This window comes from Oreochromis aureus, linkage group 3 (genome assembly GCF_013358895.1).
Source record: "Oreochromis aureus strain Israel breed Guangdong linkage group 3, ZZ_aureus, whole genome shotgun sequence".
Lineage (NCBI taxonomy): Eukaryota > Metazoa > Chordata > Actinopteri > Cichliformes > Cichlidae > Oreochromis > Oreochromis aureus.
In genome coordinates this window covers 7641320-7666430 of record NC_052944.1, presented here as the reverse complement: position 1 = coordinate 7666430, position 25111 = coordinate 7641320, and the positions used below count along the sequence as shown (strand labels likewise).

The 25111-nt window shown below is 39.9% G+C and overlaps 1 protein-coding gene across 2 annotated transcripts in view; it reads left to right on the top strand.

Moving 5' to 3' along the window:
• Window positions 1-1255: 1255 nt before the first annotated feature.
• Window positions 1256-25111, top strand: part of pde5ab (phosphodiesterase 5A, cGMP-specific, b) — a 111031-nt gene continuing 87175 nt past the window's right edge. Inside the window, exon 1 of one of the 2 annotated variants that reach the window (XM_039609283.1) lies at window positions 1256-1437. Coding sequence is in view for 1 of the 2 variants with exons in the window: in XM_039609282.1 (XP_039465216.1) it covers window positions 20459-20490 (32 nt within the window). In the remaining variant the exon portion in view is untranslated. Of the gene's footprint in view, window positions 1438-20439; window positions 20491-25111 lie in introns of those variants that run through there. The other variant, XM_039609282.1, reaches the window with a different exon arrangement.

Below are 25111 nucleotides of genomic sequence, written 5' to 3'. Positions count from 1 at the left end.
GATAAGATGGGGCCTGATTATTTAAGACTTTGTATGTGAGGAGTAGGAGCAGTTCCCATGAACTATAAAATATAAGTAGTATGGTTGCCAGATAGTTGTAAGATATAGTTGGATTATAGAAAAACCATGAATGCTACAAAGGAAATGTGTTGTTTTTTTTATTGCTCAAACTTTTGTGCATTTTGAAGCTGCCGCAGTTTTGGAAAAAAAGCACAGTGAGAGCCAAAGTCACTGGAGAATCCCTGTCCTGTCACAGGATAAAGTTGGAAAAGTGAGGGCAGCCTCTTTGTGGGCCTGCACAGTGTTCAAGCTGGAGAGAAGGAGGAGAAGGGACGAAAAAAGAAGGATGTTTGGAAGGGATACTGGTGTCACAGTAAGGTCCCTGGCTTGAGACACTGTGAGAAAATATTTTGATCCTATTTCTACTTCACTTACTTGCTTTCTGACACTTTTATTATTAATTTTTTTTCTCTTTTCCCTAATTCTAAAATAGGATACAGCTGAAGCCAGAGAAAGGAGGGTGAAGACAAAAACAGTGGGAGAAACCAGCAGAGGAAACCCCCTGGTAGGCTCCATCAGTGTATGTGCATAAGACTTTGAGACTGAGGTCGCTAAGTGGAGCCACAAAGACATCTTTCCACTGCCATGGGGTAAGTACAATGCATGAGTGAGGATGGGGGTTGCCCTTTTAGACATACCGCAGCCACATTGATCCATGGGAGAGTTCACTGTTTTGTGTGTGTGTTAAAGAGAGTTATGGAGGAAGGAGTGGTTTGTAAGGAAGGGGAAGAGTTTGTGTGCGAAACAGAGTGGTCATGCTGTGTGTGACAGTTATTTGAACATACTTGTTACTATAATTGACTACATCATGGAACAATCTGAGTGTAACTCTTTCTGAGACACTTTTACAACACCCTGAAAGAAAAGTGGTTTTGGCATTTATTAAAAAACACAAAACTGCTGCCTCACAGCTGCAAAGGGGAATTTTAAGTACTGTCAGTAAGTCTTTCTTTCTTTCTTTCTTTCTTTCTTTCTTTCTTTCTTTCTTGTTCCAACTGTTTATCCTCTAGTAGTGTGGCTTTAGTAGAGTGCCAGGCTGAGTCTGTCGGCTCTCACACTTTGACAGCCCCTCCTCTTGGATGATTTTTCATGTGTTACCGTAGCCGCCCACAGAAGCTAACATTAACAAACACATGCTGTCCCTTGAAAAAAAAGGTCTGTGCAAATCCCACAGTCCTGCATCGTACGGCACCACTTCCAACAAGGTCGTGGGACTTGTGGGATGAATCTGAACTGAGTCCAGGGACTAGGGGACCAAGCTTGAAAGACAGCCAGGAAATCCTCACCTTTGACCCCCTTCCCCTTCTTTAAAGAGTGGACTGCTATGATTGGAAATGGAGAATCTGAAGGGAAGTGGAGAATTTGACTGGCTTACCGGTTGGTTTTATTTTTGTATTCTCCATCCTCTGTCCCCTATGCTTTTGGTTTCTTTTTCACCATTTCAAGGTCGCATTCTTTCTATCTTATATAACTTAGCACACATAAACACCAAACATCTTATTTTATTCCACATTTTCCCCTCTTAGCCACTAAAATAACTCATTAGTTCTAATAACTTATCACTGGGGTTAACATCACAAGTGTGCTGAGTTCTTAAAGTCAAGTATGAGTTTCTTCTGACTATATAAGGCCTCTGTCTTCTCTCCTCTGCTCCTGCTCCTCATTCAGCAATTTGGCCTACTTAGTGGGGAAAATATCTCAAGAGGCCTTTTTGCTTTGGTTTTACTACACAAGACATTAATGCTTATCTGCTGAGGTCTTTGATGCTCTTTAGAGGTTTAAATGTAGAACATTGGGGTGGTTAGTGCTGAGCTTAGATTTGTGTATGGTGGAGCTATATTATGAATAGTGGCAAACAAGGCAAAGTGGAAACATTTTAAACTTCTGAAGTGATGATTAGTATCCAACTGAGCTGTTCAAAAGATTGAGAGCTTCATTTGAATTTGCTTCATTAACTAATGCACAATGCCGCAACCACAAGATGAGAGAGACGGAACCACTTGTAACATTAATTTATATATATATATATATGTATATATATATATATTTTACAACAGATGAATTAATACACCATCCAAAATGTTGCGCATCTTGTTGTAAAATTGCCTCCTCTCAGGTTTGCACAACATTACAGGATTGTAAACATCTTGTGGCTCTTTCCGCTCTTGCCTGCTGTTGCTCTGAACTACAAGGTAGCAAAGTTAGCAAAGCTAGAGACTATCATTTAGAGAAAGTTGGTTATCTTGCAAGCATCCAGTAAACAATGCATGTTAAGCATCTTTATTTACGGAGTAAAATCTGCATGATGTTATTTTTTTGTGCCTCTTTTAGACCAGGACAACAGCCTTTGTCATGTACACCAATAAACACTTAAGAACAAAGCTGATAAGTTTGTTAAGTCTAGTAATTTTACATTAACTACATTCAGCAACTTGACAGTTCTGGTATGTGGTAAGTGGTTTCCATTCTCCCAAGTCTCAGAAAAACTACAAAGAAATTTCTGTCTCGGTTTCTGTGGCTTAAGAATTTGCCTAAAATGTGTATTTTTCTGTTCTTGTTTCAAGTTTGCTGGATATGTAAACTGGCTCTTTGTTAACATGGCAGTGTTAAGACATTTAAAAGGTGATAACTCAACATATTCTACTTATCAGATTATTTTTACTGCCCCTTAGTGGTGAAAAATCATTGACTGCAGTTTTAAAAATGTAGCAAGTTTTTATTTTGGTTCTAACTAAATGGTTGCTTTTGGCATTTCAAGCAATCATCTGTTACAAATCGACAGATCTGTTTCTACAGTGTTTGGAGACATGCTACTTTCTAACTCTTGATTGGATAAACACTGGAAACAGTCATATGTGTTTACAGAAGAATATATTTGCTCTCTATCTCTCCCTCCCTCTAGCGGGTGCAGATCCTTTCGGGTGTAACAGTTTGATTAATGGCCCTGCTCTTCAGCTAGATTTAGATTGAGCTTGCCCAGCTTGGAAGTTATTGCTTTATAATAGGAACATGTAAGCAAAGGCCATGTGCTTTTCGTCACTCCAGGAACAACAATTACATAATGAAGAAGGAAAGAAAAAAGTAGGATCAAAGGTTTACATATAGAGCTTGATGTTTGAATATGGACAAGTGTTGGCACAAGTTTGTATTTATGTTGTTTGGTTCACGTTTCCAGTGCCTTCTTTCACTCAATCCCTTTCTTTCTCTCTTCTTTTGGTTTGTTGAGGTTACATGAGTCACCTATCCCCTCTGGAGGTGACACTAATGGAGCAAAGATCCCAAATTTCCATTTCAGGATGAGAGCTATTCCAAGCCATGCTTGGTTAAAAATAAACCTAAAAAACAACCAAGATGAGATTTAAAACAAAAACAGCATTTTGATGAGAGAAAGAGAAAGACAGAATAAAATGAGCAGATGTGTAAAAGTTATTAATACTCACAATTTTCACCCATGTCTTAAGAGCCATAATCACAAAGAACAATACTGTATTTTTACAATTCTATTTTACACTTTAAAATATCTGTTTTTGACTCAAGCTTTAGAAAAGCTTTAATGGAGCACCATGTCAAAACGTGATTTACACTTAGAGGTGGTTCTCCACTGTACCTCTCAGAAACTATAATAGCACAGAGCCTGACTCTAGGACAAGTTTCCGCTGCAGAGGTGAAGTGTCAGCCAGCCAGGCGCCTTTGCGTTTATGTGAACTGGGTAATAGATTCGCTCAATCTCTGAATGGAGAGAATAAACAGAATCAGGTCTGTGAAAGGAAGGTAAATCAAAGGATAGCTTATTATGACCCTGGCCAGAGTCGTCCCTTGACTGTTAGAGATGAAGATTTATAGTCACGCCTGCTGTAGATCACTGGTAATAAGGAACAAGCACTCAGAACTTCAAAAATGTAATGCAGGTCTTACATAAAATATTATATTAAAAAATAATAATAATTATATATAATATTTAAATATATCTGCTGCCCTTGGGCAGATTGGATATAAATCTTCAACTTAAGTTTATATAGAACAAAATTTGAATATTAGCAGCAGCAAAGTTATCCTTACTTTTCCAAGATCCTTCTAAAACTATATCCACCACTTCTTCTTTTCATTTGAGTAGTATAGCCACAATGGGATGGTGTTCCTTTATTTTGTGTCTTAGTAATTTGTAAAATGTTTTACGTTCCACCGTCCAAAGACATGCAGCTTGTGGGGATAGGTTAATTGGATAATCCAAATTATCACTAGGTGTGAATGTGAGTGTGAATGGTTGTCTGTCCCTGTGTGTTAGCCCTGCGACAGACTGGCGACCTGTCCAGGGTGTACCCCGCCTCTCGCCCTATGACAGCTGGGATAGGCTCCAGCGCCCCCCGCGACCCTGAAAAGGATAAGCGGAAGCGGATGGATGGATGGGTTTTACGTTCAAAAATTTGAATGGAAAGTGATATTGTACTGTTTTCCCTTTTATGTGCTAAATGTTTAGCCTGCCACACAAGACCATAATGACTTAGGTTGACCCACAAATCAGCGTCATTTTATTGACTTGCTGCCAGGACCAGCTGACTCCCACAGCATCAGCAGAAATGATGAGGGCAGTGAGCTGGTGATCTAACCCAAAATCTGGTCTGTTAGCTGGACTGAAATATTGTGCTTTAGAGGAGTAGGTGAAATATTAACAGTATCTTTTTAAAAAAAAATAAAAAATTGGATGCTCTGTTTGACAGTATTGTTCATTTATATAATACGGTTACTGTTCCTACTAGACTGTTGTGGTTGGTATATGCTGTGCCCTTACCTGGATACCCCTTTATGTGTGTTTAAAAAAAATTATGTTATCCTGTTCCAGTGAATAAAATACTATACATGGACACTTCCAGAAATTTTAAAAAAGTTTTTGTCAAAATTTAACAGATTATTACATTTATTAATATTAGATTTATAAACTTTATTAAAAAGTTTCAAGAACATCAATTTCAGTGAAAAAAAACTTCAGTTTGTAAAAACTGACTTTTATTCAGCAACAGCACAAACATCTGCTGTGCAATGATGTGCTTTAACTTTGTAGTGTTCAGAACCTGTAGAATCAAGTCAGAACTGAGGATTATCTTCTAATTTACACAAAGTACTGCGCATCTGCAAAATATTCAAAGCACTTCGCGTTTGTCATGTTATAGCCTTATTCCAAAATGGATACAAAATCATTGTCACCTCCAAAATCCCATTCACAATACCCCATAACAAACTAACTAACAAAGTAAAAAGGTTGTGGGAAGTTCTTCTTAAGTGTTCACAGCTTTTGCTAAATAGTTTGAAGATACCGCAAGTGTTTTGAGTAAGATGCTACAAGCTTTGCAGAACCTCTCAGGCTCCATCAGTTTGAATGGGGAACACAGCCATTTTCAAATCCCTCCAGAGACTTTCAGTTGGCTTCAAGTCTGGGCTCCTGCTGGCCACTCAGGGTATTCACAGGAACTGAAGCTACTCCTTTTTTTAAATCTTGGCTGTGTGCTTAGGGTTATTGGAAAATGAACCTTTGCCCCAGTCTGAGGCCCAGAGTGCTCTGGAACAACCCGCTCTAAAAAGCATCTAAACGAGCCAAATATTTTTTGTGGACTGTCCAGACAAAAGCTGACCGTTTTGGAAAGTTTGCATCCTGTTACATTTGGCATAAAATCAATGAAGTATTCCTTTTTAAAAGTTATTATATTGTTTCCAAGTTTTAATAACTGGTGAAGAAGTATCAAGAAATGCAAACAGAGCTGCATAGTACAGGATAAGCTGACTGAGGTAGGAAGACTCTGGAAAGACCCCAGAGCTGACAAGATACTAGTTAATGACTTAGTCAAGTTGGGAATTCTACAAAAAAAAAAATCCCCAAAAAGAATGACTAGAAGCCTACACAGGAATAGACTGTGAGGTTGTAGACTAAGGAAAATCAACACTTCTGCAGAAAAGACACATTCAAGCCTGACTGAAGTATCCTGAGGACAACCTGGAGAAAGATTATGCTTTTTATGCAAAGAGTTCTTTGGCCATAGAGATGTTGCTAATAGTGTTCAGTGAAACATGGTAGTGGGAATATTATGCTGTGGGGATACTTCACTCTGCCTTGGACTCTCGTCAGTTCAAATCAATTTCAATTCAGTTTTATTTATATAGCTCCAAATCACAACAGTAGTTGCCTCAAGGCACTATATATTTTGAGATAAAGACCCTACAATAATCCGGTTGTTCAGTGATGACGTGACGAATCCTACTTCCGGGCCTAAAGCAGTCTGCGTTTAATATGGCTTTTGTGTTGTTAACATGTTTAATGTTTTGTATTTTCTTCTATTTAATCTCAAAAAGCTCCTAAAAACAGTCAGTGATCACTGTTGACCTCCCTCGGCTTTTATTACCGCTAATCATTTATTTAAGCTCAGTTTTTAAAACCTTACGATGTAACTACAGCACAGACCATGCAGCAGTATATGAATGACTAACCTCGTATTGTGGATGGATTATCTCACTTGTTCTCCTGGCTGAAGTTTAGTCCTTTTACAGCATCCTGCCATGCGATTACATTTGTTCCTGACCACCGAGAACACTCACGTTAACTTTTATCGAGTGGAAAAAAAGTTAGCTTGTTTATATTATGCTAACATAGCTGTGTCGCTAGCGGTCACGTAGCACATCATTATATACCAGCTAGCCAAACTTCAGTAACCCTACAAACGTCACTGCTGTTTAGTTTTCTGTCTTCATTTATGTTGGAAGTGATAGCAGAGCTGTACGTTTGAATTTGTTTCCAAAACCCCGCAGTCAGGACATGCTATATTGTCTGTGAAGGTTCTCAGTCATCCAGGTCATCGTAGTCAAAGGAATTTGCAGAGAAAAGCGTCTGGACTTCTTTGAGTTGCTTGAAGACGTTTCACCTCTCATCCGAGAAGCTTCTTCAGTTCTAAGGTCAAATGGCCGAGAGTCCCAGATTTAAACCCAGTGGGAGTATCCCCCCAAAGAGGGACAAAGGACCCCCTGGTGATCCTCTAATCAATGTGCTCATGTGATTAGAGGATCACCAGGGGGTCCTTTGTCCCTAATGTCCCTAAAAAAGAAAGATACACAATAGACTGTTAACATAAAGGGAGCTTTTAATGTTTAACCATAGCTGTTTTTGTGTTTCTGTGTGCAAAGTAAAATAATATAAGCTAATAAAAGCTGCATTAGAAATTCCTTGCTCTCTTTAACAGAACTTAGAAAACGTTTGAAAAAATGAAAATTTTAACAATTTAATCCTCATGTATTTGTAATGACAAAGTCTAATGTCATATTTACATGATATAAAATGAGATTTAAAAGGTACAGGGAGACAGCAAACCTTTTGAACAGTTTGTGACAGACTTAGGACTGCAACTATGCTAACAGTAATGAGATGATAAGGGATTGTATGGTGTTTGTCAGAAGTTGCTAAGTGCCAGTTCTGATTTAATACTGGGCAAAGCAATAGATATTGCTAGGTCTTACAAAATAGCACAAGCACAGCTCAAAACAATCAATAGCTGCCATAGTCTGAAGATATAGACAGTTCATGAATCAAAGGAAGCAGTCTGGTTAAGCTGGGCATACACTGTGCGATTTTTTCCATTTTGAGATGATTTTTCAGTCGTGCGACTGTTTTGGGGATCGGCCCCAGTTTCGCCTTAATCGTGTGTCGTGCATCATGTAGTATACATGGGGTTATGAGAAGTGATTAACACCTCACGACCAGCTCCCAATCAGCAATCATATGGTCGCAAGAAAATCAAACCAGTTTGAAATCCTGTCACCCCTCGTGGGGTATTAACCCCAACTCTTACACTGCGCACGCGCAAACACAGAAACGGAAGTGAAAAGATGGAGTAGCATGACCATGAAAAGAGACAGAGGTTGCTGCTCAACTGCAGCTGCCTGGTCAATGTTTTTCATTAGCAATTTAACAAAGTTGATGGTGGTGTGTGTGTCTGTGTGAGTGAAAGACAGAGAGGAAGAGCAAGAGACAGATATTGTGTTATAACCTTCATGTTATGGACGCACAGTGTGAGCACTCAGGTCGCATCAGAGCATGCATTGTGACCGACGAACTTCTAACCCCTGCGATTCAATTGTACAGTTTGAGCAGGAGCTAAATAACGTGACAAAAAAAAAAAAAAAAATCGCACAGTGTATGCCCAGCTTTAGTTAACCCAGCGACAGTGTGGACAGGGAGGATGTATTTATTGACCCAAGGGAATAACACCTACAATACAAACATGTTTGAAAAATCATGCACAGGAAGGCTGAGTGTATGACCAATAAGATGTGAATAAGATAATCAAACTTTCACACTACAGCTTACCAACCTTCGACGAAAACCCATCCAGGGTCAGTGAAGCATACTAAATTAGAGTCATTAATTAGGTCAGGTTCCTGGGGTCTAAAGCTCAAAGGAATCTTCCAAGTTAACATAGGGAATTGAAAAAGACAATCAACAATGGATGGCCATGGCAAACTGTTGCTACACCTGGACTATACAGCTACGTTCATAATGCACAAACTCAAGGAAATCTTTGCCAGGCACAAAATGGTTGTAATGGAAAATGGTTATTGTTATAATATTGTTTTTCCAGTATATGTGGTCCACCTTTACCAGGATTTATAGGTGGTAAAGGAGGTTCTTTTTATATTTGGGTTTCCGCCAGGCAGAGGTTTCTGCCTGGCCAACCCATTTGCAGCTAAGTGCCACATAGCAAAATATCAGGATCTGGAGCAGACCTCCCCAGGTAGAGAAGAATAAGATGAATGCCCAGGATCTGCACTGCGTCAACACATTACCTTACACCCTCTGCTGACTATTCATCTGCAGGCTGCCACACTTGATCTAACCCAGTTAGCAGAGCGAGCATGGAGCACCAGATCCCATTGAGGAATTAGAGTGTATGGATGCATATTCTCAGCTAATAAATTACCTAGGAAACCTGACTGCAGTGACTGGTTCACTTTGTGAGCACTCCTTAGCTCTTTCAAAGAAGAAACACCTTAACAGTATATTTTTCACTTGTGAATACGTCCTGGAGTGTCCACTGGTATAGCTGTTTACTTTTAGATCCTTTAACTAATCTTAGAGAATAAATTTATCAAGTTATAATATTAGTGTTAATCGATGAATTTTCCATTATTGAATAAATTGTGCATTTTTGTAAATTCTTTATTAGATCTTTTGTCACATGGAGGAACAGAACAAACTCATCACATCAAGATATTTTCTGATACTATTTTTAACCTGTTAGCTAATATGTTACATATTATTTACGCTTTCAGACTGAGGGCGGAGCACTGCAAACAAGCAAAATTCCATAAATTTTTTGGTTTTGTTCACCCCATAACTGATTAGTTACTTTTATATGATCTAAAAAAAAATACTATAGTTATATAAGAATAATTAACAAAAGTGTAATGAGTAGGAGAAAGTGAGGTAAAACCTTTATTGATGGGTCAGTTCATGTTGACATGTCAGACAGAAGGTAACATATCCATTATTTCAGAGGTGTAATTTACCAAATCGTGAGAAACAGACAGTATGTTTCTATTTTTAACAACTAAATGACCCCGTAGTTTCAGGGCCAGAATTTTTGTCTCTAAAAACAGCTCCTGCATCTGTTGCTCCCAGAAACACTGCTCCTGGCACTACTACTGGCATATTGATACCTCGTTTATCATTGATCTTGTGCATGGCAGCAATCGCTAAAAGTGAACTTTCAACTGCTGGCACATGCCACACTATGGTGTCTTTTGGCATGTCACTTATATGTATGTAAATATATGATTGTGTCATCTTCTACTTGCAATTCAATGATATATCACTACATTAGCTCAGAGATTCTCAGATTACAAAGAGGGAGATGCTGCTAGAGCTAGAAAGGATGAGATGTTTTGGAGAAAACCATTAGCAATCTAAAAAATGGATTTAGCTACAACCAGTGATAATGTAGGCATCATCCACTGGTTTCTGAAGTCCTGTTTTGAGGCCTAGAGATTAATATTTCCCCTCTTGCTTTGTTCCAAAAAAAACAACAGATGTAACAAGGAGGGGCAATTTTGAGTGTGAAACATTAGTTTACCACAGATGATCTTGCAATCCTTTTAACAGATTATATCCAAGAGAAACATACAGAACTTCTATTCCAAAACAGACCTACGGTTTTATCCCTAACTCTAACTCTGTAAACTCATCAGGAAATGGTTTACAGAGGTGAAGTCAGAAAGTTGTTTTCCCATAGACTTGTATAGAATCAGATAGTCTAATTCACTTCTGCATTCTCTTTATTTTTAAGAGATGACTCCAATGAGTCCAGCATGCCAATATACTGCTCAAAAGAATTTAAGAAACACTTTTTAGTCAGTTTAGCAGAGGTGTTTTTTAATCCATGTAGGCTTCATTGGTGTTAATGAAATCAACAACAGGTGCACTAGAGGGGCAACAATGAGACAACCCCCCAAAACAGAAATGGTTTAACAGGTCAAGGCCAGTGACATTTTTTCCTCCTCATCTTTTCTGACAGTTTTTTCACTAGTTTTGCATTCGGCTAAGGTCAGTGTCACTACTGGTAGCATAAAGAGATACCTGGACCCTACAGATGTTGCATGGGTAATCCAGATCCTCCAGCAGGGCATATCAATATGTGACATTACCAGAAGGAAATTCCAGGAGATAGGCATTTACTCTAATACAGTCTGACAGGGCTGTAGAAGGTCTTTAACCCATCAGCAGGGCTGGTATTTGCTCCTTTAAACAGGATGAGCACTGCCAGAGCTCTACAAAATGACCTCCAGCAGGTCACTGGTGTAAATGTCTCTGACAAAACAATCAGAAACAGACTTCATGAGGGAGGCCTGAGGGCCCAACTTGTTCTTGTTCTAGTGAGCCTTGTGCTTACTGCCCAGCACCATAGAGCCTGACCAGCATTTGCCATTGGGAAGTGCTTTTGAGATGTGATGTATTTTCAGAGTGGTTTTCAGTAGTTACAGGGCTGTGGTTACATCACAGGTCAGTGTGCGTAACAACTAATCACCATATAATAGGCTTGATTCTGGCCAGAAGTAGTAAGGCGTATGTTAGTAGTGACTGTGATATTTCACTTTATCTGTGTGATATAGTAATTTCAATAGTGCATTACTCTTGCTCTGTCAGGTCGAAGACAGAAAAGTTACACTCAATGCTTGTTCCCTGAACTGATCAACAAATTTCTGATTTGATACATGTAATTCTTAATGACATTACTAGAATTACAGCAGATTCATGGAGTAAATCGATCCACCACCTGTTGTCATTAGCCAGTGACTAATGGCAAAGGTGTGCGCTTGTTCTCTCTTTACAGACTGAAGTTCAGTTGCTCCCAAGTTCATGAATCAATAATCTGTTTTTGTTGAATTCCAAGAAAGACCATCTTTTAACATCTATTTGATGTATTTGATGTTTGAGTAATGATAGCTGAATGTTTTGCAACCATAGTGATCAATATTAGTTCATGTTTAATAATTCACTGTAAGACATGGGGAAATTCCAAGTATCTGTGGGGATAAAGGCTTTAATCTGGTGAGATATGGCACTATAACTTGATTATAAAGTCTGATTGAACACTAAACGACATGACAGCCACTTTATTATTCCCCAAATCATTATGGTCCCAGTCTCTAATGTTTGCTGTAACTATTCTTTGCCCTGTGATAAAAAAAAACAGAACAATTATAAGGCATTAATGTATATGTTAACAAGGTTCCTACAGATCCTCAAACTCTTAAAATGTATTTCTTTTAGTTGCAATAACATTTGCAGTGACTCTAACATAATGCTTTGTCACATTATAAACATCAACATTATTTATTTATTTATTATATTATTTTAATTTATTGTAATATTACTCATTTTTTACTCACTCTTTCATGTGTACAATGGAAATCATACCGAGGAAAAGAAGCATTGGAATTACTTGTGTAGCAATTTTTAGGTAATTTGCAAGAGATACTGAACACTTTTGGAATAGTGCTCAGTATCTCTACAAGGTACTGAACACTGTAGAGGTTTCAAATAGTAGATTTGACAGCTTAAAAGCAGAGATTGTGATATGGTAGATGTCATAGATATGGGGAAAACTAGTTCTGATGACATAAACGCAGGGACCTTAATTCAGTAGCAAGATCTGCAGTCTGTAAATATCTATTTTGACAGACACTGTTGACACGGTGAATATGTAGCACTGCACATACTTGTCCTCACTGTCCTGTGAACATGCAAATTGTGCCAAAAAGAGGAAGCTTATGTTTACTTTAAAGACCAGCCTTAGCAGTTATGACCCATATAAACATGCAGTACTGAGCAACTTTCTCTGCATTTCTCTCTGAGGTTGCTCAGATATTATTGATGAAGATGGGTTCTTTAGCAGTCATCTCAGGCAGCAATTTTTCTCCTGTTCCCAAGCAACTAATGATCCTCTAATGGTTTCTAATCCATCTTGTGCTCAAAAGGAAGTAAGTAAGTGATTTTCCACATGGAGCAATTATTAAAAGTTGGCGTGATGGTATGATGTGCAGCAAGTTTTGTTTTAAATTCTGCTTATTCCAAATTGGCAACCATACAAGAGTAATCATGTTAGATGGTGTAATTGGACTACTTGTTGTAGTTCTGTGTCATGTTTTTACAGCAAACGTTTTGGCTTGTCATTGCCGTGGAATATTAAAAAAAAGCCCTTGTGGAATATTCAAAATGATTGCATTTCAGTTAGGTTCCAGGCTCTTGGTGTTTTGCATGCTGGCTCACTGAGATTGTATAATGGGACTATCTCAGCTGTGAAAAGAGCATTGATGGCCAGAGACTTCCAAACTCTTTCAACTGAGAGACAGCCAATGATCCAGTCAGAATCAGAGGCCACATGTTGGCGGTACAAGGCATCTGGCTTATTATTTATTTATTTATTTTTTTAAATCATGTTTTGGATGGACAGAAACATATACACATATACAACAGGAGTAATAACATTGGAAGTTCTCTGTCCGTTTCTTAACAGCAACAAACAAATAAGAGCTAACAGTAGCTAAAGAAAACCAAAAGAAAAAAAAAACTCAGGAGAAACAAAATAAGAAACACCAGCAAAAAACAAAAAGAAAAGTGGCAGAACACCCAGGTGCCTAGAAACTAAACTCGACCTTGACCACTGGTTACAATAAACAATTTCTTTCCTCTACTGGCTGTCAAAGAAAAAGGACAACAACAACAATAACAACGACATATGAAAAACAAAATAACAAAAAAACCCAACTTATCACATTATCTAAGAGACATTGTCGATGTACAACAAAAAGGGACCCCAGACCTGATCAAAAATATCTTCTCTCCCCTTAACTCTGTACGTAACCTGGTCATATAATGCCATCTTGGACATTTGTTCAGACCATTCCCTGAAACAACAGGAGCTAGATGACTTCCAGTGCCTCAGTATTATCCTGCATCCTGTTATGAAAGCCAAACACACCCATAGTCTCTGTCTTCTAGTGAGAATACTGTTGTCAGGTAACAGACCCAGGACACACAAAGCTGGAGACTTAGAAAGGTTAAGATGAAAAAGATCATTCACAAGGTTAATGATCCCGTCTCACAAATAATCATTTTTCCGGCATGCATACAACATATGAACTAGGGTCCCGGCTTCCTCCTGACATTTCCAGCAGGTGTCATTGTCAACAAGCTTCAACCTGGCCAGCTTACTGGGAGTCCAGTACTTTCTGTGAAGCAACTTGTATTGGATAAGCTGAGATTCACATGAGCAAACATACCACGATGAAACCAGCTTCTTCCAACTATCCTCTGAAATCTGAATTCCCAGATCCTTCTCCTAGCACTGCCTCAGCCCCTCCAAATTGGGAGAGTGCGCCTCTCTGAAGATCCCATAGAATTTGAATGCTCTGATTCTATTGATACCAGGAGCTGCAAACACCTCCTGAATACTAGATGGAGGGTCTGGGTTATTGTTCAAAATGGCTTTAATACAGTGTCTAACTTGAAAAAACCTCCAAATTTCCCTTGGATCCAGATTAAATTCTTGTCTGATTTCCGCAAATGATTTTATGCCTGTCTGCCCAAATAAATCCCCCACCTGGTTGATACCTGCCCTAACCCAAGCCTCCCACCTGAACGGTTTCTTACCAATTAATATTTTCTTATTATACCAGATAGAGGCTCTAGAGGTAAGATGGGGGCTAGTGTTGATAAATTGGTGAGCTCTAAACCAGGTCTCTTGTATAAAGGCCAATACTTTGAATCACTGGGGAGATATTTACTTGCATTATGTTATCTAACATAATGCAAGTAACTGGAGGACACAGTTTAGAAATGGGCATAGCTTCGGACTTAGACCAATTTATGGTGTAGCCAGAAATTGAAGAGAAAGAATCAATAATTGAGGAGATTGCAGGAACCGCCTGTTCTGGGTTACTTGAAATCAAAAAAATGTCATCCGCGTACAAAAAAGTTTTATGTTCTTCTTGACCCATATTCACCCCTCTGATCTGCTTACATTCACGTAGTGCAATAGCCAGAGGCTCCAAAAACAGGGTGAAAATGAGAGGTGATAAGGGTGAACCTTGTCTAGTGCCCCGACTTAACAAAAAGGAGGGTGACATTATCCCATTGGTAGTGACTGTAGCCATTGGATCTGTGTACACCACCTGAATCCACTGCCTGAAAATGGGACCAAAACCAAATCTCTTCAACATATAAAACAGAAAGGGATACTCAACTTTATCGAAGGCCTTCTCTGCATCTAAGGAGAAGGCGACAACGGGATCTAAATTATTCCTGCTCTTCCAGAATATATGCAATATCCTACTTAAGTTATCTGCAGAACATCTGTTTTTCACAAAACCGACCTGATCCCTATGCACCAAGCAAGAAGTACCTTCTCAAGCCTCAAAGCTAGTATCTTGGAGATAATCTTTTCGTCCACGTTGATTAATGAAATTGGGCGGTAATTCCCACAATGCTGTGGGTCTTTCCCTTTTTTGTGTAATAACGTATAAGGTTGCTAGATTTTATCTGTTTAACCCTGTACGCCAACATTTTACCTGTTCTCTCCCCTTGTTCAAAATACTTTTGATTTAGGCAAAACATTGCATATTCAGCTTTTTTCTGCAGTATGCTGTTCATCTCAAATTTAAGTTTAATTCATTTGTTCCACAATTCCCTCTCTGGGTGCAGCATGTGCTGTTGTTCGAGCTCCTTGATATCCTGTTCCACATTCATCTGTCAGGGTCCTGGGTCCCCTGACCCAGCATGTTTAATTCTTTATGATTTTTGTATTATTGTTCTTGTGTGAGTTGTTCTATCGTTTCTAGTTTCGATCCCTTGCCCTTCGTGTTTCTCTGTGTCCCCTCTGTTCTGTGTAGTCTGTCTGCATGTTGAGTTTCCCTCTGTGTCTTTCGGTTCTTAGAGTCCTCTGTCTTATGGTTTATGTCTCTGTGTTTCTTAGTTGCTGTCTCCACAGTGTCAAGTTCACGTCTCTGTGTCATACTTCCTGTTTTACTTTGAAGGTCCGTGTCTTATGTGAATGTGTTCAGTTTACGTTTCCTTGTCTCGTCAGTTCTGATTTCCCCCCAGCTGTGCTCTCCTTCTGTGTCTCATTCCCCTCATTACTTCCCAGTGTATTTAAACCCTGTGTTTCTCTGAGTCAGTGTCGCGTCGTACCCTCATGCTGTGTGGATCTCCCGGTGTCTCCCTGTAAGTTTAGTGTGTTTTTCCCCAGTTTAGTTTACTTGGTATGCTCGTTCTCTGTTACCAGCAAATAAAGCTGTGGTTTAAGTTCATCCCTTGAGTCTGTGAGTCATGCACCTTGAGTCCTCATCTCCTGCCTGCCACACAGTGTTTCATGACATCATCAGATTGTCCCGCTGAGCTTTTTTAATCAAGGAGCTATACTGGATAAGGCGCCCCCTCAGGTAGACCTTAAAAGCATCCCAGATCATTCTAACATCGTCAATAGAGCCCTCGTTACACACCCAAAACTCCTTCATCATTTCCCTTATACTTTCGCAATGACCCTTATTCTTCAATAGTGAGTTGTTTAGACACCACCTAGGTGACGGTTTAACATTATCATTACTAGAAAGAACAAGGTCAATGGGAGCATGATCCGTTACAGCAATATTACCAATGGAGGACAGAAAGTAATCTATCCTAGAGTAGGTTGGGTGAGGATGCGAAAAGAAAGTATAGTCTCTTTCTTGAGGATGAAGAAGTCTCCATACATCTACCAGGCTCAGTTCCTCTGACATAACGTCCACCGCAGCACTTACAGGGTCGTTACTTGGTCCAGGACGGGAGGATTTATCCAAAAACACATCCCTGACCTGGTTAAAATCCCCCCCCCAATTACAATATTTGTATTACAATATTACAATATTCCGCACAGTGTTACAGACTTTGTGAAAAAATTGTGGTTGAGGAGAATTGGGGGCATATATGTTGACCAATGTCACTTTCTGCCCCTGTAGACATGCATCCAAGACCACCCATCTACCCTCCTGATCTGTATCATGCTTGAGTACCTGAAAATCCAAATTTCTTCTGATCAATATGACCACCCCTCTTTTCCTACCAGAAAATGCACTAAAATAGACTTGAGCCATCCAATCTCTTTTAAATTTTAATGATTCCACCTCATCAAGATGGGTCTCCTGAATCAGGGCTATATCTGTCTTTTTCTGCTTCAAATATGAGAGGATTTTCTTCCTTTTAATAGCATTATGACAACCCGCAATATTCCACGACACTATTTTACATAACTCCATGAAGCCACGCGAGCCAAATTATTGTACAGATTCATCCAGAAGAAGATCCCGTTTACCCATACGGCAATCCTTAAAGCCAGTTACATGAAACAACCCAGTGGTCCAGAAAAATAGGTCTGTACGGAACAGTAGGCACCACAACAGAGAAACAAACAGCACAAAAAAAAAAAAAAAAAGGACAAGAACAGTTGTGTAAAACCAAACGCAAGACAACCATAAAATCGTTGGTACGTAGCATTCAATAATCCCAGAATGGCGTCCCTCCTCACGCTCACGCCCACAACCCCCCCCCCCCCCCCATCTCAACTGAAAGGTCGAAAGGTGTACTTACATGCCATAATCCCCTAATAACGCTCCACACCTTAAAGTAGTTAAAGCAGTGAGAAGAGGAGAAAAAAACGAAAAACACAATACCAGAAAACAGAGGGGAAAGAAAAAAAACAAAAAACCCCCACAATGCTTTTCTCACCAATAACCTAATAACCGATATGCATGACTATGGCTTGTTTCAGGGCTAAAATTGAAAACAAAACCCTGGTCCATGATTAAGCCACAGAAGTAGACTGACCCTTAACATTCTTATTGTCCATTTCCAGCCGTGAAAGAGAGATCCTCTTCATCTACATCACCCGGAATGTTAGCCGAATCCAGGCCGCTAAGAAATCGCTTAACCTCTGCTGGGTTGGAAAACTGATGACGCTGGTTATCCACTGAAAAGGTCATAACAGCAGGAAAGCGAAGGGAATATCCAATATTGCGCTGTTGCAGCAGACGACGTACCTCGTCAAACTTCCTGTGTTTTTCTTGTACCTCCTGCGCATAATCCTGGAAAAAACGGACTCTCATGCCTTTCTAAGCGATCTGCTTCTTTTTTCTGGCAGCCGCCAGAACGGACATCTTGGCTTTATCCCGTAGGAAGCGAACGATGATGTGTCTCGGTCTGGAATCCGCAGCTGGCATCAGAGGTGCTGGCCCCACCCGATGGATTCTGTCTATTTCGTACCAATCTCCCATCTCAGTGTCCAGAGCCTCGGACAACAGATTCTTCACGCAATCCTCAAGATTACGGCCTTCCGTTCCTTCTTTAACACCCGATAATCTGATATTCTGGCATCGTGAAAAACCCTCGAGCGCCGTTACTTTTTCCTGCAGCTGCTGGTTCTGTATCCTCAAGTTCTTACTAATTGAGCTAGCTTTAGCCTCCTCATCCTCCAAACGGGAGATTCTTGTCTCTGTTTTGTCCACCCTAGCACCTAGGCTATTCACAGCTTCCTTAAGAGACTCAATTCTGCCTTTCACCGCATTCATGTCTTGCGCTACCTGCTCAAGCAGAGATCTTATAGAAGTCAGCGAGCACCTAGCATCAGCTCCTTCAGGTGCCTCCGCCATAGTAGCAAACGAAGTAGCCTGAGAGTTGCTGGTTTTCCCTCGTGAGGTAGTCAGGTGGTTGTGTGTGAAGTAATGACTCTTCTGACTCATTCCACAGAATTAGCCAGGACCAGACCTAAAATAAATCAAATGACCGGCTCTAACTTATTTTTTAACGAGGTTTAGGGGGGAAGGCGTGCGCAGCTTCAATTTAAGCTGCCATCTTGGGCGGGCGTACCCATTGACTGCATCTGGCTTATTATTAGATAATGGGAACTGGGATGATAAGTTATAGTGAAGTTTAACCAAATAAACAACAGGGCCAACCGGACTTGTTGAATGTTTATGCACTTTACTACGCTTTACTGCCCATACAACAAAGGGATACAGTGGCAGCTCCGTATAGTCACTGACTACAGGATTTCTTCAGCCTTAAATACTGTAGCTTGAAGTGATGAATCATTGCCAGCAGGTGCGAAGAATCAACTACTTTAAGGTCTGTGAGATGGGAGGAAAGTCACCAAAGACAACAACATGAAATGAGATGAGATGAGATAGCCTTTATTTGTCAGTTGCAGGTCTTTTGCCCGCAACCGAGATGACAGACCTTGCCGACCGTACATACAATACACAAACATCACATTGGGGAGACAGCTCAGGCTAGGTAGCGAGGAAAAAAAACATCAAAATGTGTAACACAAAAGGATAATACAGGAATGCACAGATATCAACACACCATAGCACAATAAACACAGACAAGCAACATGGGAAAGAGTTCCAGTGTGTACATCTGATCTGGGACCGCTGCAATCTTCGACTGCGCCTCCAACTGACCCGATGTCCACATCAGAGGGGAGGTAAGCGTTGGAGGTGGCGTTGGATCCGGGGTAGGGAGGGTGATGCGTCGGTGAGTGCTTATCAGTATCAGTATATGTATGTGTGTGCGTGTCCAGAGTTCAGCTGAGACAGTGTCCTTCGCCCTGCCAGGCTAAGTAAACAGTCTTCCAGCCAACCCAGGTGGCCTTGCATGGAATGGGAAGGAACAGACTAAACACAGTCGTTATCAGGGTGTTTTGTTCAGCTCCGGCCTTGCAGCTGGCGCCAAAAGGGTATCCGCACAAGTGATGTTATTTTTTACTGTAATGCGAACAGCTCATATGAATTTCAAAGCAGTTCTACAGTCCAACACTGGTCTCTCAATCTCCCGTTGGAGAGCTGCGAGCTTCGCCATACTTGCGTTCTGTGATGTTGTCACTTCTTTTGCTCAAGGAGCCAATGTCTGAGAACTCACGGCAGTGTGCCTCCCCGAGATGTCGTCCAATTTTGCGCCCAGAGATGTTATTCCGGGCTAGCCCTTCCAAGATGTATCCAGTCTGCAGTCAGAGATCTTATTCTGAGTATTCACAGCAGCCGTAGCCTCTCCAAGATCTTATCCGTGCTGACTCAATGAGCCCATTTTGAGAAACTCACGCCTCTCCCATCGTTCCAATCCCAGCGGGCAGCCTTGTGGGGGTTTGAACAGCCGGTTTCTTAATTCTTCGATAAGTCAGGGCCAAGCCAGCTCCGATCAGCCAGAACCCTGTTACCATGGTTCCGAATAGGTAGATATCTTCACCACTCAGGCTCACCCAAGCCCAAACTTCTCGTTGAGAAAGGGGTGTCAGTTGCATTTAGGATTGCATTTAAATCGATCCAATCCATAATTCCTCTTTTAGGTTTTAGAGAACAGACTGTGAGAGAATGTTCCAGGGAAAATACAAAGAAAAACACGAGACTAGACAAAGACATAAGCAGGGAAGATAAGGGAGAGGAGAAAAAGTGCGTCCGCCTCCTCCGAGAGCCAAAGAAGGTAAGATGAGATGAGAAGATAAAAACTTTACACAAAATTCAGATCACATTTTAAAAATACAATCCTGATGCTTCCTAGTTTGAGGCAGTAATGCTAATGAATGAGCTCATATCCTGCTTATTTGAATGTCAAAATACATGGGGAGCAATCTTTGAATAATATGAAAATTAGAATGACTTTCCAGTTTGACAGGTCTTTCACACAACAGTTCTGTGTCTTAAACCAGCTGGTGTAGTTTGACAGTAACATCCTGGACATCAGAAATAATATCTCTAATATAACTAAGATATTTAAAGCACTTACTAATAATAAGATGATCTTCAGCAACAGTGCAACTGGAGCAAGCTACAAACGATGCAGTCCAGTTTGCCATCATTTCCAAAAAGGTAAGCTAGGCTGCGTATAAATGAGCAGGAATACTCTAGACTGTATCTGAAACTTCCTTCAGGACCGTTGTTTTATTACTGTGGGAAAGGCTTCTCACCAAGCTTCTCAGTGGTCTTGTAGTTCATTCCTGCCTTGTGCTGGTCTACAAGTCTTGTCCCTGACATCGTTTGGGACCTCTTTGGACTTGCACATGGTGGTGGCAAGGTTAGTATGGAATTAACTGATGCTTTGGACAGGTTTGCTTTATACATATAATGAGTTTACATCCATTTGCAATTGATTAAATGATTGATTGATCATAATCCAGTCTGTTGGAGTTTATAAGAGTCAGAATTCTGGATGGGTTGTTTCACTCATTTCACTCATTAATGTGGAAATCAATTTATGACTTATATGTAATGGATATTTAGTTGGTATTCTGTCTCTCTCCAGATGGAAACTATTCTCTAGTGTTTACTAGAGAATGTTATTTCTTTGTAATTGCGCAAACTTACAAATTCAGCAGGGCATCAAATAATTATTTCCCGCACATTAACATGCATGTTCTCTGCTGTGTTAGTCCAATCTTTGTGAGTCCACTTATTCTGGGCTGTTGGACCCGGTTACAGTAGCATACAAAGTACATCGTAGCATATGCATTAATTGCGTCAAGTAGTTCAATAAATTTCACATTTCTCCTTACACAAAGTCACTGTAGATGTGTGTGGTGAAAGTGTGACATGCTGTACATTAAGGCATTAAGGTACATTAAGGGAAAATTGCAATATAATTTTAAACAAAGAGCCTGATAGCTGGCATCAGTGACAATGAATACGCTCCACGGTTCTTATAATTAATAATTGATGAGAGTCCTTTGAAGAAACAATAATTTTATGTCACATTATGTGAGATTTAATGGAGCTGTCTTAATATTGAAGTATTTCATATTTTCCCTCCATTATTTTAATTTTTTTCTCGAAAGATCAGCTGTGATCTCAGTGATCAGAACTGCAGTGAGAACTGGTGAGTCTACAGTGTACATTACAGAACTATAGACTTATGTAGGCTCACACAGCGGAGGTTATGTAACTGTGTAAAAGTGTTCTACAGTATGAGGTCATGTTCTCATGTAATTTTCCGCACTATATCAACACTAAATCAAATAGTGGAGACAGAAGCACATTTGAGAGTGAATTGTGTTTACCTTAGTCTAGGACAGAAATGACATTTGTCTTACAGAAAGACAGCACATCCTGGACAATAAAGACATCTTCAACAATGCGGAATCAATATAGGTACCAAATGTCCCTAAAACAGCCATACAATGTGGATTTTGAGAGAAGTGTATCCACAATTCACCAGCAGTTTTTTTTCAGCTTTCATTGCCATTTCAAAACATTCAAAACCTCAGACTTTCAAAATCATGAAGGGATTTTGAGCACCCACATAAAAAGGTATCAATAGTTTCACTGTTTAACTCTTCATAAAACCATTAGTTTTTGTAGCACAGAATATGTGATACATGCTTTATCATGGAGCTACATGTGATGCCGCTGAAAAAGGACTAGCATAGAGAATACCAGAGACGCAGTGGAATCACCTGAAATCTGAAAGTTATTGATGAAAATCACAGTTTAAATTTAAATGAAGGCAACAATTAGCCACAAAAAATAAAACAAAATAAATCAGTTATCTGTAACAGTTCAATTCAATTCAATTCAATTTTATTTATACAGCGCCAAATCACAACAACAGTCGCCTCAAGGCGCTTTATATTGTACAGTATCCTCTATAATAACAGATACAGAGAAAAACCCAACAATCACATGACCCCCTATGAGCAAGCACTTTGGTGACAGTGGGAAGGAAAAACTCCCTTTTAACAGGAAGAAACCTCCGGCAGAACCAGGCTCAGGGAGGCTCATCTGCTGCGACCGGTTGGGGTGAGAGAAGGAAAACAGGATAAAGACATGCTGTGGAAGAGAGAGAGAGATTAATAACAGATATGATTCAATGCAGAGAGGTCTATTAACACATAGTGAGTAAGAAAGGTGACTGGAAAGGAAAGCTCAATGCATCATGGGAATCCCCCGGCAGCCTACGTCTATTGCAGCATAACTAAGGGAGGATTCAGGGTCACCTGGTCCAGCCCTAACTATATGCTTTAGCAAAAAGGAAACTTTTAAGCCTAATCTTAAAAGTAGAGATAGTGTCTGTCTCCCGAATCCAAACTGGAAGCTGGTTCCACAGAAGAGGGGCCTGAAAACTGAAGGCTCTGCCTCCCATTCTATTTTTAAATACTCTAGGAACAACAAGTAAGCCTGCAGTGAGAGAGCGAAGTGCTCTAATAGGGTGATATGGTACTACAAGGTCATTAAGATATGATGGGGCCTGATTATTTAATGTAAACAGAATTGGTCCTAGCACTGAACCCTGTGGAACACCATAATTAACCTTAGTGTGTGAAGAGGACTCTCCATTTACATGTACAAATTGGAGTCTATTAGATAGATATGATACAAACCACTGCAGCACAGTACCTGTAATACCTACAGCATGTTCTAATCTCTCTAATAGGATATTATGGTCAACAGTATCGAACACTGCACTAAGGTCTAGCAGGACAAGCACAGAGACGAGTCCACTGTCAGAGGCCATAAGAAGATCATTTGTAACCTTCACTAAAGCTGTTTCTGTGCTGTGATGAGCTCTGAAACCTGACTGAAACTCTTCAAATAAGCCATCCCTCTGCAGATGATCTGTTAGCTGTTTGACAACTACTCTTTCAAGGATTTTTGATATGAAAGGAAGGTTGGAGATTGGCCTATAATTAGCTAAGAGTTGGGTCTAGGGATGCTTTTAAGTAGAGGTTTAACTACAGCCAGCTTGAAGGCCTGTGGTACATAGCCGATTATTAGAGATAGGTTGATCATATTTAAGATTGAAGAATTAATTAATGGCAGGACTTCTTTGAGCAGTTTTGTAGGAATGGGGTCTAAAAGACACGTTGATGGTTTGGAGGAAGTAATTATTGAAGTTAACTCAGAAAGATCAACTGGACAAAAACAGTCTAACTGAATATCAATGGTACTAAAAGTAGCTGTAGATAATATTACATCTGTCGGATGATTATTGGTAATTTTTTCTCTAATGATAAAAATTTTATTTGTGTCAGAAGTTCATGAAGTCATTACTAGTTAATGTTAAAGGGATGGTTGGCTCAATAGAGCTCTGACTTTTTGTCAGCCTGGCTACAGTGCTGAAGAGAAACCTGGGGTTGTTCTTATTTTCTTCAATCAGTGATGAATAGTAAGATGTTCTGGCTTTGCGGAGGGCTTTCTTATAAAGCAGCAAACTATTTCTCCAGGCTAAATGATGATCTTCTAAATTTGTGACACGCTTTAGGCTACATGTTTGAGAATTATACCACGGAATCAGGTACTTCTGATTTGAGGCCTTAGTTTTCACAGGAGCTACAGTATCCAGAGTCGTACATAGTGAGGAGGTAAAATTATTAACAAGATAATCAACCTCTGTTGGAGTAGCGTTCAGGTAGCTGCTCTGCCCTATGTTGGTACAGGCCATTGAGGATGATAACAGTGGGCGGATTATATTCTTAAACTTAGTTACAGCGCTTTCAGAAAGACATTTACTGTGATAAAGTCTACTCTCCACTGCTGTGTAATCAATTATTGTAAATGTAAATGTTATCAGGAAATGATTAGACAGGAGAGGGTTTTCAGGAAACACTGTTAAATGTTCAGTTTCTATGCCATATGTTAAAACAAGATCTAGAGTGTGATTAAAGTGGTGGGTGGGTTCTTTTACAGTTTGAGAGAAGCCAATTGAGTCTAATAACAGATTAAAAGCTGTGTTGAGGCTGTCATTTTTAGCATCTACATGAATGTTAAAATCACCCACAATAATTATTTTATCTGAGCTGAGCACTAAATCAGATGAAAAGTCTGAGAAATCAGAGAGAAACTCTGTGTAAGGCCCAGGTGGACAATATATGATAACAAGTAAGACTGGTTTCTGAGTTTTACAGCTGGGGTGGACAAGGCTAAGCATCAGGCTTTCAAATGAATTAAAAGTCTGTCTTGGTCTTTCGTTAATTAATAGACTGGTGTGAAAAATTGCTGCCACACCGCCCCCTCGGCCTGTGCTAATATTTAATAATCCACATTTCACTGTTTTACTCTTTGGTTCAGATGTGGATACTGTATTGTTCTTTCTTTGTGATTTTTTATGTTTAAGTTGTTTATTGCTGGTTTTTAGTTTGTTTTTTGTCTGTTTGGGAGCTGACATAGTCTCAATGGAGATGGGTTTTTGGGGGGGTAACATGAGGAGAGAAGCTGCAGAGAGGCGTGTAAGACTGCAACTCTGCTTCCTGGTCCCAACGTTGGATAGTCATATTTTGGGGGGTTTAAAAACTTGTCCATATTTCTAGAAATGAGAGCTGCTCCATCCAAAGTGGGATGGATGCCGTCTCTCCTAACAAGACCAGGTTTCCTCCAGAAGGTTTGCCAGTTATCTATGAAGCCCACATCGTTTTTTGGACACCACTCAGACAGCCAGCAATTTAAGGAGAACATGCAGCTAAACATGTCACTCCTGGTCTGATTGGGGAGGGGACCAGAG